Source organism: Nymphalis io, chromosome 15 (assembly GCF_905147045.1).
Source record: "Nymphalis io chromosome 15, ilAglIoxx1.1, whole genome shotgun sequence".
Lineage (NCBI taxonomy): Eukaryota > Metazoa > Arthropoda > Insecta > Lepidoptera > Nymphalidae > Nymphalis > Nymphalis io.
The window spans coordinates 7,886,897-7,902,962 of NC_065902.1; the positions used below are offsets into that span (position 1 = coordinate 7,886,897).

Here is a 16,066-nt window from a genome sequence, read left to right on the forward strand (position 1 = left end):
TTCAAGAAAAATGTTAAATAATGTTGTCATTACGAAAATACAAATAAGAAAGAATAAATTAAAATAAGATATTTATATATAACGAAGTACTTTAGGCTATTAATGGACTCCGTATTTATATGTTTACATTATCGATGAGTCGATATTTTTATCGAAAATCTGGGTTTTGTTTAAATACATAATAAAAAATTATAGGTTATGAATGATAAAAACTTGAATATTATCTTCAGGGTTTTAATGCAATATAAGGTTCCGTCATTCTTTGGCATAAATAAATATCTCTGAGAAACTTTATTTAGGGTCAAAACCGTTGTACTTACGAGTGAAAACACACGCCGGCAATTTTCTTCTTGCTATCGCTTTAACATGACATAATACGACAATGCACCATTGTATAACCTTCGATATGATATAAGGATTGTTTCTCAGTCGTTTTCTATTATAAAAATAAGCAAAAATTGAACAATAAACACAATGAACGTACCAACTGTCAAGTTTGTTTCGTTACAGTTTTAGTGCTTGCTTCGCTACTTGAATAGCGAAAAACTAAAACTTGTTACGTGATAAGAGACAAAAGATTTGATAATTCTATCTCTGTTTAAACCATTTGTAACGTAATTTTCGTTCTCTTTCTTGTGTAAGAGAAAAAGAAATCGTCATTGCGTCTATTAGTTTCTCTATCTATGGTCTCAATCGGGGATACACGGTCCCTTGGTCTATTAGTTTCTAGCGATATACAACGATGTATTAAGTATTATTTTTCTGTGGTAATTTTGATTTTAATTAGTTTTTCTTAAATATTTTTAAAGGTTCACCACTGTGCAGTATAAAATGTAGTCTTGTAATTAGCCTTAAGTACTTAACGACAACATTTGATGATAATAAAAAATTAATTAAAGGTTTATCTGTTTTATGAAGCTTATAGCGATGAACTCTATTTTAATATTTGTATTTGTTTATTTTGTACCTACATAGATTAATGATTCAGTTTTAGTTGTAACACAGTATCACTGTATTTCTATATTGCAATATTCAGATTGAATATACAGGGTTACAGGCTAATATGTCACGATCCTTTTAAAGGGTTATAGTTCAGGACAATAGCTATCAAATGACCCCCAAAATGCTTATGCAAAAGTGTATCGTTTTCGAGTCATTAATTTTTTAATATTTTTTTTATTTAAAGGATGTTTAAGATTCTAAAATTCAATAAAAAAAATCAACGTATTTTCCCTATTTTTTTTTGTATTTCTTGCTAGGGTACATCCTAGTTAATAATAACCAGTTATAAAACAAAAACAATCTTCAAGCATTTTTAAATTACAGATCCAAAACTGTACAACTTTTCGATTTTTAATTTTGATTCTTTAAATTACTCGCAATTTTTTTGTAAAAATCACTATGGCTCTTATCGTGCGGATCATTTTAAAAACATCTGCGTTTCCTTAGCTATCCATCGGTACATAAAAAGTACAGTAACAATCATAAACTCAGGAGAAAATTAGAGAACAAAGAGACCAGGTAGGAAATTCTAAGAAATGCTATTGTTAAGAAATTAAATCTGGATCAAAGACAAAAGGACCTCAATGCAAAGTAGTTAAAGATTATTTTTAATAGGGGTAATAGGTAAAAAAGGAGAGATAAACCAGAGCTGTCATTGCAATTTTGAATGTAAATCAAAAACAAAATACTTAATCTTTTTAGTTACTCCATACTTTCGAAATTACACTGTTTATTATTCATAATTCGTGTTCAAAATGAGATCCCCTATTTCGTATACAAATACGCATTCTTTTTCTTAATTCACTTTTTACTACAACACTACTCAAGCTATGTCGAATAGAATTTGCAGCATTCATTATTCTTGTTTTGAGTTCTTCAATTGTTTGTACTGGTGAAACATCATAAACCAGGCTTTTCATATGCCCCCAGACATAATAGTCCATCGGAGTCAAATCTGGACTTCTCGCTGGCCATGGGATTGGTCCTCCTCTGCCAATCCATCTATTACGATAATTGCTGTCTAGCCACTGTCTTACGGACATTCGAAAGTGTGCGGGGCAACCATCATGCTGCAATATCATTCTCTGCCTAAGTTTCAGCGAAACATTTTCGAGTAACTCATGCAGGATTTCTCTAAGCAAGCTTTCATAACTTTCACCATTTAAGTTATCAGGTAGGAAATGTGGCCCAATAAGATTATCATTGATAATCCCCATCCAGACGTTTACCGAGAAACGTCTTTGGGAACCGCTTAATCGCTTTTTGTGAGGGTTTCCCTGTTCTTTTTGAGACCAATATCGAATATTGTGGTAGTTAGTAATACCATCTTTGTCAAACTTTGACTCGTCTGTCCATAAAATTTTTCTCAAAAAATTGGGATTTTCTGCAGCACAGTGTAGCATAAATCGGCAAAAATCTAAACGTCTTGCAGGATCTCCTTCTTCAATCACGTGTACGGGTGTGTAATGATAGGGATACAATCCAGCCGCGTGGACAGTAAACCAGACTCTCCATTGAGATACGCCCAGTCGGTTTGCCACAATATTGGTGGAAACTGTAGGGTCCTCTCGAAAATGACGAATAATTACATCTTCTTCATCTGGAGAACGGACACGAGGGCGTCCGGAATCAGATTGTCTCCTTTGCACGCGACCAGTTTCTCTAATTCGACGATACACACCAATAAAGACACTATTGTCAGGTGTCCGGCGATCCGGAAATCGACGATTATACTCACGACGAGCAGCTGCGGCGTCACCGTTACAATATCCATAGCAAAATAAGATGTCAGCGTATTCCTCATTAGAGTACGGACGACGAGAAGAATTTTGTTCTGCAGCCATAATAGTCCTTTTTACGCGCCAAGTTATCATAAACACAAATCACAAATTCCTTTTAGCTAGCCGAGTCACGAAGTTATAAGAAACAGAGTCCAGTAAACGAAGCGGTTTTTTTCAAAAATTTAAGAGATCAATATTCACTAAAGCGCGTCCACACTATACGAGCAGTACAAGTACAGTGAGTATTATGTACCCCGACAAGGTTTTATTACTCTTATTCCTAAAAGAAATGAGATAAAAGGAAATTAGAAAAAATGACGGTAAATTCAAAGGAATTGATAATAGTATTCCACAAACAGCTCTGGTTTATCTCTCCTTTTTTACTATTACCCCTATTAAAAATAATCTTTAACTACTTTGCATTGAGGTCCTTTTGTCTTTGATCCAGATTTAATTTCTTAACAATAGCATTTCTCAGAATTTCCTACCTGGTCTCTTTGTTATCTAATTTTCTCCTGAGTTTATGATTGTTACTGTACTTTTTATGTACCGATGGATAGCTAAGGAAACGCAGATGTTTTTAAAATGATCCGCACGATAAGAGCCATAGTGATTTTTACAAAAAAATTGCGAGTAACTTAAAGAATCAAAATTAAAAATCGAAAAGTTGTACAGTTTTGGATCTGTAATTTAAAAATGCTTGAAGATTGTTTTTGTTTTATAACTGGTTATTATTAACTAGGATGTACCCTAGCAAGAAATACAAAAAAAAATAGGGAAAATACGTTGATTTTTTTTTTATTGAATTTTAGAATCTTAAACATCCTTTAAATAAAAAAAATATTAAAAAATTAATAACTCGAAAACGATACACTTTTGCATTAGCATTTTGGGGGTCATTTGATAGCTATTGTCCTGAACTATAACCCTTTAAAAGGATCGTGACATATTACCCTGTAACCCTGTACATTAATTGTATATTAATTTCCGGTATTATAATTTTTCTTTTAAGCAACAATTATTTTATTTAGCACTAAAAATGTTGTTCTAAAATAAATCATACATTTTAGAAAGATACAAATAATAATTCTACTAATTCTATTTAAAAAATAAGTTTTAATAAAAATCTAAATTAAAATAATAACTCGAAAGCCATTCCTTCAGAAAAAAAATTAAAAAGTATGTGTAAAATTTTGTTGTCAATTAATAAATTAATAATAAGCAATTAAATAATGGAGATAAATTGTTACAAAAACATAAATGTGGTAGGAATATTTATTTAACATTAATAATAAATGTATAATGCACAAATATTATAATAATTATTGAGATTGGACTAGTGAACGCATCCAATTATTCCAGCTATTCATTCATTCAAGCACACGAGTCAAACTAAAGAGTTAAAAGTTGTGCGGTTTCAACTGTGTAATTTCTATTATAGAATATTTATACTTCTAAAACGAATAATAGTATTAATAAACAATGACAGACGTTGCGAAGAAGGTAATGTTTAAACTATATAATTCAGTGGTCTTCCATTTATAAAGTTTGAGCAATATGTTTGTATCATCCATTGTACTTTTATGCAACATGCTTTTTTGCAACAATGTCTTAAGATTTATTTTGAAGATAGTCATTTGTGTTTCTCTCTATAGTTGGGCGTTTTACTTTTGAATAGTATTTGTATAGTTAAGTCAACATAACCTCCTCAGAGTTAGTGCGGCCATGGGGGTCTGATATTATTCATGGCATTCATTTATAGTCGTATAACTTCCGGGCGACCGCTATTAACACTATTTAGACTTGTAACATATAAAATCAATAATGTTTAATTTCAGGTCCAAGACTATAAAGATTCACTCAAACAAAAGGCAGAACACCTAATTATAAAAGGATTTCCAGAAAAGATAGTAAAGTTGAATGAACTTCTAGAAACGTCAAATTTTCAAAATCGAGATCTCTCCGATGTTCATCAGGTAAATAATATTTCATATATGAAAGTCTTATTTTATAATATGAAATTTGTTTACATATTATGTAAACAAAATGTTCCTTTTTTTTGAGTAAAAATTTAATATTGCTAAGTGTGAAATTTTAACTCTTTATTCCAGGACTTAAACATTCCAGTGCCTCCTCCAGCCCAATCAGTGAATGAGCCAAATGCTAAAAGGCAGCGTATAGACTCATCTGAGGTATCAAGTAATTCAACTATTGAAGGCACTAGGGTGTATGCACTGCCTAATGGAACAGTACCATGTAATAAGCCTCTTAGTGATCTAATACATCTTGTCAAACCTCATATTAGAGAACTGGTTGAGGACTCAAACTTAGTAAGTATTCATTGAAATATATATTAAAACTGTTGTTAATATAATTATTATGTATTTGAAATTGTAGTTTCTTTTAATAGTTTTATCTAAAATTAGTTTCTATTTGACTTGAATATTGGATTGTTATTTTAATTTAAATTTAATAGAGATTCCCTCTGTTTTAGCTTAAAATGTGGATTTCATTCATGATTCCAAAGATAGAGGATGGTAATAACTTTGGTGTGTCAATACAAGAGGATACTCTTGCTGAGATACAATCTGTGGAATCTGAAGCTGCAGCATTCTTTGACCAAATTTCACGGTACTTCATTTCACGGGCGAAGATAGTATCTAAGGTTGCCAAATATCCACATATTGATGATTACAGAAGAGCTGTTAGAGTGAGTTATTAATATCATATATATTTACTAGTTTCTGTCTGAGTGTCAGGGAGTTAGGTTCCATATATCCTTTTTTGTACCCCTGACATTGTGTATGGAAAATTCCAATACATACATACATAAATTAAATTGCCTCTTTTTAAGTGATTTATATATCATAGAACTTTTAAGGAGGAGAGTTAATAAGAAGCATTTTTTACCCATTAAATATCCAAAAATGAAAATTTTCTGTTGCTGATCATTTTTGTATGTATTTGTATAGTTGAAGATATATAGTCTTTTATTTAGTAACTTATGTGAAAAATAATATCAAAGTCAAAGCATTTATTGGCCAAAAACAAAGTGTTTTGACTTTTTTGTACATTTTTGTGTTTTATTTAAGTTATTATTTCTTAAAAAGCGCTCCGAACCATATTTAAATTAATTCACCATTGTACTACTCTTAAAAAAACTTTTATGTAAGTATTTATTTATTTTTGGTTCATTATGCGCATCTATCCTAAATGGAAAAATATATGTTGCCTGTGAGTATCAGTTGCATGATCGTTTTAAGTGTTTTGGCACAGATAGTGAGATTTTCGCATCTGTCTGAATAGCAACATTTTATCAATACTTTCTTACTAGTTCTAAGAACTGTGAGATACAGAGTGGTTCTAAGTTGTGTTTAAAATGTAGCATTTCGTGTTGCTCAGCCTTATCATCAGAAAACTCCTGCCTCGTCTTCCATAATGACAAGAATTTTTGCTTCAACAGTACTGGCGACAACACTACGAAAACCCTAATTTATTGGGTTGGTGCTAGAGTATAATATAAAGTGTCTCAAAATTACTCATTATTTTAGCTTGTTGATTATTTCCCATACTAGGAACCATCAATTAATAATAATAATTTTAACTTACTCTTGCATTTAGAATACTAATAATAATTGATGCTAAAACAAATGACAACACTGTTTATGTGCAGAAATGGTCATAAAATCTATATAAAGATAATATTTTATTTATTTCTTCAATTACCAACTTTTAACTTAAAATAATTTATTTTTCATATTTGTTATGTCTGCTACCAAATAATATATCACATTAAGTAGCCGATGGGCGAAAAAGGACCCTTAACCCACCTCCTTGGAACACAAATTGGAAAACAAAATAAATAAGAACCATTATTACAATATATGTATGTATATATTTTTTCTCAATCCAATGTCTGATGTGATCAAATGTAACTATTGTGTCCTGTTAACCGTTTTAAGCCAAAGCAGTCATTCTGCAGGAGATATTTTAGTTCTCAAGTGTGTGTGCAAACACTGCTGAACAATCCATTACTTATGATTATGAGTGATGGATTGATGGGAAGGCTTTTCTAATACAGAATCATTATAGTAACTACTCACTGAAGTCTTGACTAGCAATACCAGATGAAAGGATATTATGTGAATTTGATTCTTATTAAAAATTCTTAAATGAATAATTTTTCTATTAAAAACAATGTTATATGAAAACATATCACAGCAAGATTTCATAGCTTCTTATTACTATTTTATTATATTATATATTCATGATAAAAAATATATAAAAAGAAAAATAAATATATAAATTTGACAATTACATATTTAAATTATTTTTATACTGTGTTATTTACTTTTCTATCCTATGACATAAGTCATCCTGGGAGCTATAAATCGGGCAAGAACAAATAAGGTTTTTAAATTCTAAAGTTGTTTCCTCGTATAAGGCCATGAATGAAAATATTGTGAGATTTATTAAATGAATGTGTAAAGAAATGTTGGGATAAAAATATCTAGTAAGTTTGGTGTTCAGGTGTGGGGCATTTATGAGCCCATTATGTAGCTATTATTTATATGCAAAAATGATATACTTTTGTCCTTGTTTCAGGAACTAGATGAGAAGGAGTATTTGTCTCTTTGGCTTGTTATGTGTGAGATTCGCAACCGCTATTGCTCTTTACATGACATTGTCATTAAGAATCTAGAAAAAATTAAAAAGCCACGCTCGTCTAATGCAGAATCATTATACTAGGTCCTAACTTTAATCTCAACTAGTAATCTTAGGTGCAAGGATACCTTGCGAATTTTAAGGGTAACTACCGAAAATCTATCTGGTTTTTTATTCACTAGATTATTCTGTATATATTTAATGGACAGTATTTAATAACATAGGTGACTAGGTGCAAAATAATGTGCTATATCCATGTACTAAAATAACTCAATATTTTGCTAACTTTTTCTAATGTTAGCAATTTATTACGATCAAAGCAAAAATATAATTCTCGAAATTACTAGTGAGTAAAAAATAGATATTTGTCAAATTGTGGTCTTGTAGCAAGAATACTTTGTATTAAACGATGAGACTGAATTAACACATTTTTAGTATTTCCTATATGAGTTGATATAGACAAATAGGAGTCATAATCACTTAAATAATTATTATTTTATATGGATGAATTTATTATAACTTAATTGGTAAAGTGAAAAAGTTATTATTAATTTATTTCTAATAATGAATATTAAATGTTCAAATTTAATAAAAACAATGATATGATCTGACTCTTTAATAATTTTAAATTATTAAATGTTGTTTAAATAAAAAAATGATAAGTGTTCTACTTAAAGTTAAACCCATACATTATTTTGTAATAAGTAAAATAAGAATAATGTATGGAGCGTGAAAATTATGCATGAATTTTTTAATAGTATCTTGCTACAAAACTTCAACATGATTTCTTGTTCTACCATCGAGTGATCCCAAATTTTATTCTTTATGAGACATTAGTTTAAGTGCATAATATTGTATTTACACTATTAAAATAATCCATTTAAACTGATAAGCTAATTTTAATTTATTGTACCTCTGTTTTGTTTAGGATTTCCTCTTGATAAATTTGTAATTTCATAACCTACCATCTATCATCATCAACAGTTTTGCAAAAATTCGATGATTGGCTAAAACAGATTGTTAAGTAAAATTATAATCAACTCAATAAAATACGTTTCTATGTATACATTATGTTTTTTTTTTTTAATTTAGCGTAATGCTTTTTAGATAAATTTTTAATTACTATGACTGAATACAAGAATGACTTGAAATTTCCTTATGCATCCATCTATTATGTTTTTTTTACATTACCATTAACTTTTAAACCAACCAATATGGCATAGTAGTTAAAATGCATCAATCCTAACCATATATATTGCTGGTTCAAACCTAGGCAAGCACCACTGAATTTTCATGTTTTTGTTTTTGTGTGTTATAATTCGCACTCGGCGGAAAGGAAGGAAAATGTGAGGAAATCTGCATGTGTCTAGTGATTGAACCAGCATTGGAGAAATTTGGAGGAACAAGCTCTAAACCTGCTCCTCAAAAAATAAATCTTAGCTCAGTCAACGTTTACATACTGTTACTTTAATTCAACTACTGAGAAATAGTCTTATAAAATTTGTAATTATGAATAAGTGATTAGTGTTTTACAATTTTAGATAATTATACTTTATAAAAGACCATCACTATTTTTTGTGGTATAAGTGTGGTACACGTTTGACACACAGATTTCAAAATTGTTCAGGTTTTTGATTCGGTTTGTATATACGGTACTGAGTTAAACCAAATTTAACAGTATTCATCCTCGTTTCGATCTCGATACTCTAGAAAAAACATAAATTTTAACCAAAAGTCCATAAACTTTAGTTCAGTGACGTCTTTTTTTTACGTTGGAAAAACGCGTTACGCGTTTCCCCCACGGGAACAGTGTTGGGGGGGGGGGGGTACGTGGGGCTCGCCGATGTCCAAGGCGCCGAGTGTGCCCCGAACATCGGAACAACCACTAAAAACCAGCGGTACCCTTCCGTCTTAACGAGGAGCGCTTTCGCATGCTACTATTAAGTACTTAAGCACCCAGTGTGACCCAGTGTTTATAATATGTTCTTTGAATACGTTTAACGAACATATAACTTTTTTAGTACGGATTGCACGAACTTCGCCTTAATGTAAAAAGACAGACATCAAATGATAAAAAAAAAGACTTGCAGGCGTTTTAATACAATAAAAAAAACTAACTAACACACTGGTGATATTATTGGTGACGTTCATTTTTAGAATGAAAATAATATTTTGACGTATGCCAATTTTTTAAAGGCCTTATTTACGTAACTACTTTTTATTTCGTATCTTTTATTTTCTTATTCTGGAATTAGTAAATATGGTATTTTGTTTTTGATGTTATGGCGAGTGACATCGACCAAGGGAACTTTGGCGATAGCGCTCGGAATCGATCTAAATACGAAATTAGCCTAAAGAGCTCACATCATGTATTTGATGGCGCCGGGGAGAATATTCAGTACCACAGCGATAATGAGTCATTAGCTTCGAGAAAAAGTAAAACCCGGTACATAAATCCGGCTATTTATATAGAGAAAGTAAAATCCACTCATTCTGTCACATCATTACATACAGACTTCTCTTGTGTTGAAGACGTTACACCACATCCGCATAGTTCTTATAGGAGTAACTCTACTCCTTTCTTAACTGGACGCATATCCAGTGCATCTTCTGTTAGTATAAAAAGAAAGTCATGTAGACTTATTGGTCAGGAAGAAACTGTACGTGATGAGGACACGCCAAGATGTGGCCGTACTTACCGTGACGATGGTGCTGATACATTTCGTTTATCCGTCGCTTCGCTTTCAACTACAACGACTGCTAAAGAAGAGCGCGAGCGTAATGAAAAGAAAAGACAAGAAGCTTTTCAGCAGTGGTTAGAACGTAAAGAGCAACAGGTAAATGAAGTTTTTTTTATTAGAAATTATAATTTTATTGATTAATATCTTATTACATTAATCCCAAAATAAAATCCCTAAATAAAAAACACCCAGGACAGACATTTGTGTGCATGAACATGTTTGTCCCGAGTCTTTTTTTTTTTTTTTTTATAGAATAGGAAGGCGGACGAGCATATGGGCCACCTGATGGTAAGTGGTCACCAACGCTCTTAGACATTGGCATTGTAAGAAATGTCAACCATCGCTTACATATCCAATGCGCCACCAACCTTGGGAACTAAGATTTTATGTCCCTTGTGCCTGTAATTACACTGGCTCACTCACCCTTCAAACCGGAACACAACAATATCAAGTATTGCTGTTTTGCGGTAGAATATCTGATGAGTGGGTGGTACCTACCCAGACGAGCTTGCACAAAGCCCTACCACCAGTCTGGGTGTAATTATCCATATAAGTATGTATTTACAAAAGAAAAGTAGTATATGCAGTATATCAGTTGTCTGGTTTCCATAGCACAAGCTTTGTACAAGCTTAATTTGGGATCAGATGGCCGTGTGTGAAAAATGTCCCAGGATATTATTATTATTATTATTTTTATATTCGCCGGGAGGGCAAATGACTCTACTCCACCTGATGGTAAGTGGTAGTAGAGTCTAAACGCGACGACGGCCAGTACAGACGGGAAAAACGTTCTGCACTAGCCGCCCTCGCCTTTTCGGCCCGCAAGATGCCTCTTCACGCCTCGTTTGAAGGAACCCGGGTTGTAAGAGGAGGGGAACACGTGAGCTGGTAAGGAATTCCATTTTTTGGAAGTGCGACAAAGAAAGGAGTTGCCAAATTTCTTTGTTCGCGATGGAATTGATGTCACAGTTAGGCGGTGACATCGAGAACTAGCTCGCGTGGACCTAAGAAGGAAGGGGGAAGCAGGAATTAGAGAGAATAATTCCTCAGAGCACTCGCCGTGATACAGTCGGTAGAAAGCGCTCAGTGCTGCTATCTCAAGACGCAATTGTAAAGGTTCAAGGGTGTTTGTGACCTTTACGTCGCCAATAATGCGTACGACACGTCGCTGCAACCGGTCCAAGGCCTCAAGTGGGTACTTAGCGGAGCCATCCCAAAGGTGCGAGCAATATTCCACGCAAGACGGTACCTGTGTTTTGTACAGCAGGCACAGTTGTTGTGGCGTGAAAAAACGCCGCACCTTTGTTTAGAACTCCGAGTTTCCGTGAAGCTGTTTTTATAACAGCCTCGATGTAATATCCCTTGGACTAAGGTCGCAGCGAACGTCAATCCCCAGCATGGCGATTTTGCTTTGCATCACCAGCGGAGTACCACAGAGGGAGGGAAGAGGGGGAAAATGTTGACTTTTTCGCCGTGAGAGCGCATACCTGTGTTTTCTTGGCATTAAACTCAACAAGATTATCAGACCCCATTTGGCGAACGTCCTATCGAGTTCAATGACAAGATCCCTCCGCCTCTCCTCAATTTCGGCTCGCCCAGCCACTGCGCGTCCGTGGTATCCACCTGAACTGTACTATCGTCTGCATAGCAATGTATGTTCCCAAGAGAGAGCATATCATTGATATGCAAAAGAAAGAGTGTGGGAGATAGCACAGATCCCTGGGGGACCCCAGCATTCACTACCTAGAATTGTGAAGCGCAACCATCAACTAAAACACGAAGGCTACGCTTGTGTAGGAAGCTGGCAATCCAGGTGCATAGCTGAGCAGGCAGACCATATGCCGGCAGCTTGGAGAGAAGACTTCTGTGCCAGACCCTGTCGAAAGCCTTGGAGATATCGAGGCTGACAGCCAACGATTCTCCATGCTTGTCGATAGCTTCACCCCAGAGGTGTGTTACGTACGCTAGAAGATCACCTGTGGACCGTTTTGGTCGATCCGTCCGGATTTCTGAGCGGTGGCAGCGAAGGTTGGCAGAAATTGTTTTGCACAGACTTGGTCAGACGCCAGAAGCTACGGGAGCCCCTAGGATGCGAAACAAGGTCATGACCAATCTGTACAATGCGCTGTGCATCCGCTCTCGTGTATGCCTTTCTACAGGACTTGGAATTTTTATTGTAGTTTGCTTTCAGTGAGTCAATGTTAGATGCCCCGCTAATGCAGCCGTTGATCCACTTGCGATATGCCGCCTGCTTAGATGATACAGCATCGGCACATTCACGAGTGAACCAACGGTTACGCGTACACCTACTGATGAGATCTGAGCTAGGAATGTAGTATTTCATTCCCAACATGATCTCGTCAGCAACAGCAGCGGCACTAGCTGTTGAGTTATTCCCACTGAAGCAACGTTCCTTCCAAGGGACCGACGCATAGTAATCGCGCATTCCGTCCCAATCTGCCGACTTATAGTGCCAAACGCGATGTTTGCATACCGCTAGTGGCGGCAGCTTGGCCTGTGGCACTCTGGTAGATATAAGGCTGTGATCCGAAGAGCCAAGAGGAGCCTGAACCACAACCTGATATTCCACCGGGTGAGAAGTCAGCAGAAGGTCCAGTAGAGAAGGCGCTTGCTCATCAATGTCTGGGATCCTGGTGGGCTGATCAACCAGTTGGGTTAAGTCGTGTGTGAGAGCAAAAGCATGAGCAGTTCTTCCAGCATGGTCAGTTTTGAGGGATTTCAACCATGATTCATGATGAGCATTAAAATCCCCCAAAAACACCAATTCCGCGTTAGGATATTGCTCTTGCGCAGCATCTGCCACCCGACTAAGATGGTCAAATAATCGGCTTGTCTCCAAGTCACCATTGTGGGATCTGTAGAGGCACATGTAGATTCGGCTCTGACGAACCAGGTCCACATGTACCACCAACATGGAGAAGGAGGGGTCCTCCAAGCAGCGCAGTCGGTGAAAGCAAATATCCGTCCTGACGAACAAGCATACTCCGGCTTTCGCTTTGAAGGATTCTTCAAGCGTGTAGCCGGGATAATTAAGGTAGCTGGTATCGGCAGGACGGATTATTTGTGTCTCCGTGAGAAACAACATTGCTGGCCGTGCTGTTTCGAGATGGTGGTGGACAGCGTTGAAGTTAGTGTGGAGTCCACGGATGTTAGAGAACTCGACCTCAAACAGCGAGGGTATGGTGGGGGTGTGCACCGCTGTACGACCGTTATTTCTGTTTTGTTGCGCTACCATTTGGGAAAAAAAAAATGGAAAAGAGACGTGAAGCGAGCGACGTATTGCCACGATAGGGATGGGCAAAGTGTGGAGGCGTGTTTCCCCAAGTGGTTGCTAAAAGGAAAAATACACTGACCCGCCGGACGGAAGGGCCCCCAAAACCCCCCCGGAAGTGGCCGCCGGGACCCCACCGTCCGGTCACCAACCGGCACGACGGTCCACCCCGAGATTATGCGTGGCCTGGTGGGGCAGCCTCACGAGCTGGTTAGGCACGCTCGGGCCCCTGCACTATGCCACGGGCGGCCAGCGGAACAGCCGTTTCTTCGGGTCTCCCTGTCCGGCAGGTCAATACAGTTTCCCCTGGCATTGGTTCAACAGCCGTCTCCATTGGACCAACACCCGTCGCGGCAATACTCGCTCGGGCTCTGGCTGTACGCTGACTGACCTCGAAACGCGGCTGCAAGCCACTTCACGAGTTTTTCACCATGCGTACGGTGGTAACAGGCCAGGCGGATGTTTAAGATCCTACCACCAGATGAGCAGATGGTCGCTCAGATATCCCTTAGTCGCCTCTTACGACACCCATGGGAATGAGAGGGGCAGTGAAATGTATTCTTTCTTAATCACTACACGGATAGATATTATATTTTTATTTTACATTTCCTCTCTTATGAGGTAACAAAAACCTAAACACACGGGCCGTAGCCAAGCGCGAGTAGGGTCTATGTGATTGTATAGGAAGATGAGATAGATGAAGTCGTAAGGAACTTGCGAGTGAGGCGGCATGTGTTCAGGATGATTGCTTTTTGGAGTAAATTATGAGTTCGTTGAGGAACCTGTAACATATCAAGGCTACGTTGTAGGCTTTTTATTATTATTATATTATTATTATTATAAAATTGAATAAAAATAAAATTCATTGATATTATTTATTTTTGTTTTTGATCTAGGTTTGGTTTAGGTACTTATCGAATATACATAAAAAAATAATAATATTTGGACATTGCAGAGGCAAAAACACAATTTCTTCTAAGGTTTTTTTTACCTTTTCTTCCATTGATACCTTTGTCACATTTTTATTGTATGCTTAGATGTATCTGATATCCTCTTTTATATAAATATAACTAATTGAGATGCATATTAGAAGCGAGAAAAGGCGCGCATGGAAAAAACTAAAATCCAAGTTATACCGACAACCACACAAGAACAGCGTGAGGAGTCATTTCGGCGATGGTTAGAGCGTAAGCGCATGCAGAATGAGCGACGTAAAGCCGAAGAAATCATGAAGCAGTATCGCCACAATGAACAGCTTGAACAAGAACGAAGGAAGCGACACCAAACTAAAGAGGAAAAATTGACAGAATGGATAAGAAAAAAGGAGGAGGAGATGAAATGTATGTTAAATTTATCGCATTATTATAAATATATCGCATATATAATATACTTTCGTATAAGCCGCTTACATTGCTTATACGTATGTACATATGTACTCTTTACGGAACAAACGAAATGAAAACGAAACTAACATGTCAGTTGGGAATAACTTCCAAAAATTTCCACACTGGTTTTAATCGATACCTGGATTCAATAATTCGGCCATACATGGCAAACGATTTGACCTTGGTGATAAATTTTTTTTTCTATGAATTTACAGACATGATAATTTCCAATACTGTCTTAAGATTATCTCTATTATTTAAATAAGTTTACTTATACCTCTAATTTGTTATTCTAAGCATCTTAACTAATTAAAGTTGAATATGCCATACCTATGTATAGAAAATTGGATTAAATCGATTTGGTTAATGTATATATAAATTTAAACATATTTCTTAATTAGTTTTAAACACATTACATAAAGTTATTTTTATCCTTATATATCCTTAATATATAAGTACTGAAAACTCGAGCCGAACGTCGTGCTGCGCGTCTTGCGATCGAGGACGAGCGGCGTCGTGTCCAGGGCGAGCGAGCGTACAAAGATTGGCTGCGGAATAGTAAGAACAAGCCTCTGCCCGTGCCTCTTAATCAAGGAGAACTTAGTTAGTATATGTTTTAAATATTATAATACTTATGGTGCGACTTACTTACTTATTGGTTTACCTGGTAACTGTGGGTCTTAAAAGGTGTAATTTTCTTTTTTTATTTATTGAAATCTAGGAACGTTTGACTAAAGAGGAAATTCATAAATATTTCTGTAATTAATTTGTTTATTTGTATACTACAAAATTTATTTATTTCCAAGGTATGCGTGGATCAGTGTCTCGAATGTACATAAATCCTATTCCATGGCAACCCCTTACGCAATGAAGATATAGTGTTTATAATAATGATTATGAAGTTTGTTTTCGGAGTTATTTTGTGGGAATATTTTAGATAAACTTTGAGTTTTTAGAATAACTTTATTATAATATGCACTACTTATTTAAAAGTTTGTTTTTATTTTTGTTGTTATTATAGTTTATTGTTTACCATATAGTGTTAAAATAAACAAGTGCTTTATTCTGTGATAGTTTTATTATTAAGAAAATTTACTAAATTCATAAATTGCTTAGTTAGTTTAAGGGTCCCTACAAGCAGATACTAAAATACTTTAAAATATTCGAAAATACTATTCTAATCGTAAGTAGACAAACTAG

At 35.4% G+C, this 16,066-nt stretch overlaps 2 protein-coding genes across 3 annotated transcripts; both read left to right on the forward strand.

The window, feature by feature from the left end:
• The first annotated feature begins 4,130 nt into the window (after positions 1–4,130).
• Positions 4,131–8,514, forward strand: LOC126773976 (proteasome activator complex subunit 3). 2 transcript variants are annotated; one of them, XM_050495245.1, is made up of 6 exons: positions 4,131–4,286; positions 4,622–4,759; positions 4,895–5,113; positions 5,278–5,493; positions 6,584–6,669; positions 7,389–7,501. In XM_050495245.1, the coding sequence occupies exons 1-5, from the start codon at positions 4,266–4,268 to the stop codon at positions 6,647–6,649; spliced, it is 660 nt and encodes a 219-aa protein (XP_050351202.1). In that variant the 5' UTR covers positions 4,131–4,265; the 3' UTR covers positions 6,650–6,669; positions 7,389–7,501. The 2 variants fall into 2 exon arrangements, with proteins under 2 accessions (XP_050351202.1, XP_050351201.1); XM_050495244.1 differs by lacking the exon at positions 6,584–6,669 and having other exon boundaries at positions 7,389–8,514.
• A 1,146-nt stretch (positions 8,515–9,660) lies between these two features.
• On the forward strand, positions 9,661–15,839 carry LOC126773963 (uncharacterized). The gene is made up of 4 exons (XM_050495221.1): positions 9,661–10,285; positions 14,572–14,821; positions 15,323–15,469; positions 15,673–15,839. The coding sequence occupies exons 1-4, from the start codon at positions 9,731–9,733 to the stop codon at positions 15,735–15,737; spliced, it is 1,017 nt and encodes a 338-aa protein (XP_050351178.1). The 5' UTR covers positions 9,661–9,730; the 3' UTR covers positions 15,738–15,839.
• The last annotated feature ends 227 nt before the right edge of the window (positions 15,840–16,066 follow it).

Bases quoted from the DNA above. Each gene is read 5' to 3' on its own strand.
- LOC126773976 (XM_050495244.1), top strand. From the start codon at position 4,266: ATGACAGACGTTGCGAAGAAG. The intron at 4,287-4,621 runs GTAATGTTTAAA...GTTTAATTTCAG, and splicing joins TGACAGACGTTGCGAAGAAG to GTCCAAGACTATAAAGATTC. The intron at 5,114-5,277 runs GTAAGTATTCAT...CCTCTGTTTTAG, and splicing joins TGGTTGAGGACTCAAACTTA to CTTAAAATGTGGATTTCATT.
- LOC126773963 (XM_050495221.1), top strand. From the start codon at position 9,731: ATGGCGAGTGACATCGACCAAGGGAACTTTGGCGATAGCGCTCGGAAT. The intron at 14,822-15,322 runs GTATGTTAAATT...TTAATATATAAG, and splicing joins AAAGGAGGAGGAGATGAAAT to TACTGAAAACTCGAGCCGAA. The intron at 15,470-15,672 runs GTTAGTATATGT...TTTATTTCCAAG, and splicing joins TCTTAATCAAGGAGAACTTA to GTATGCGTGGATCAGTGTCT.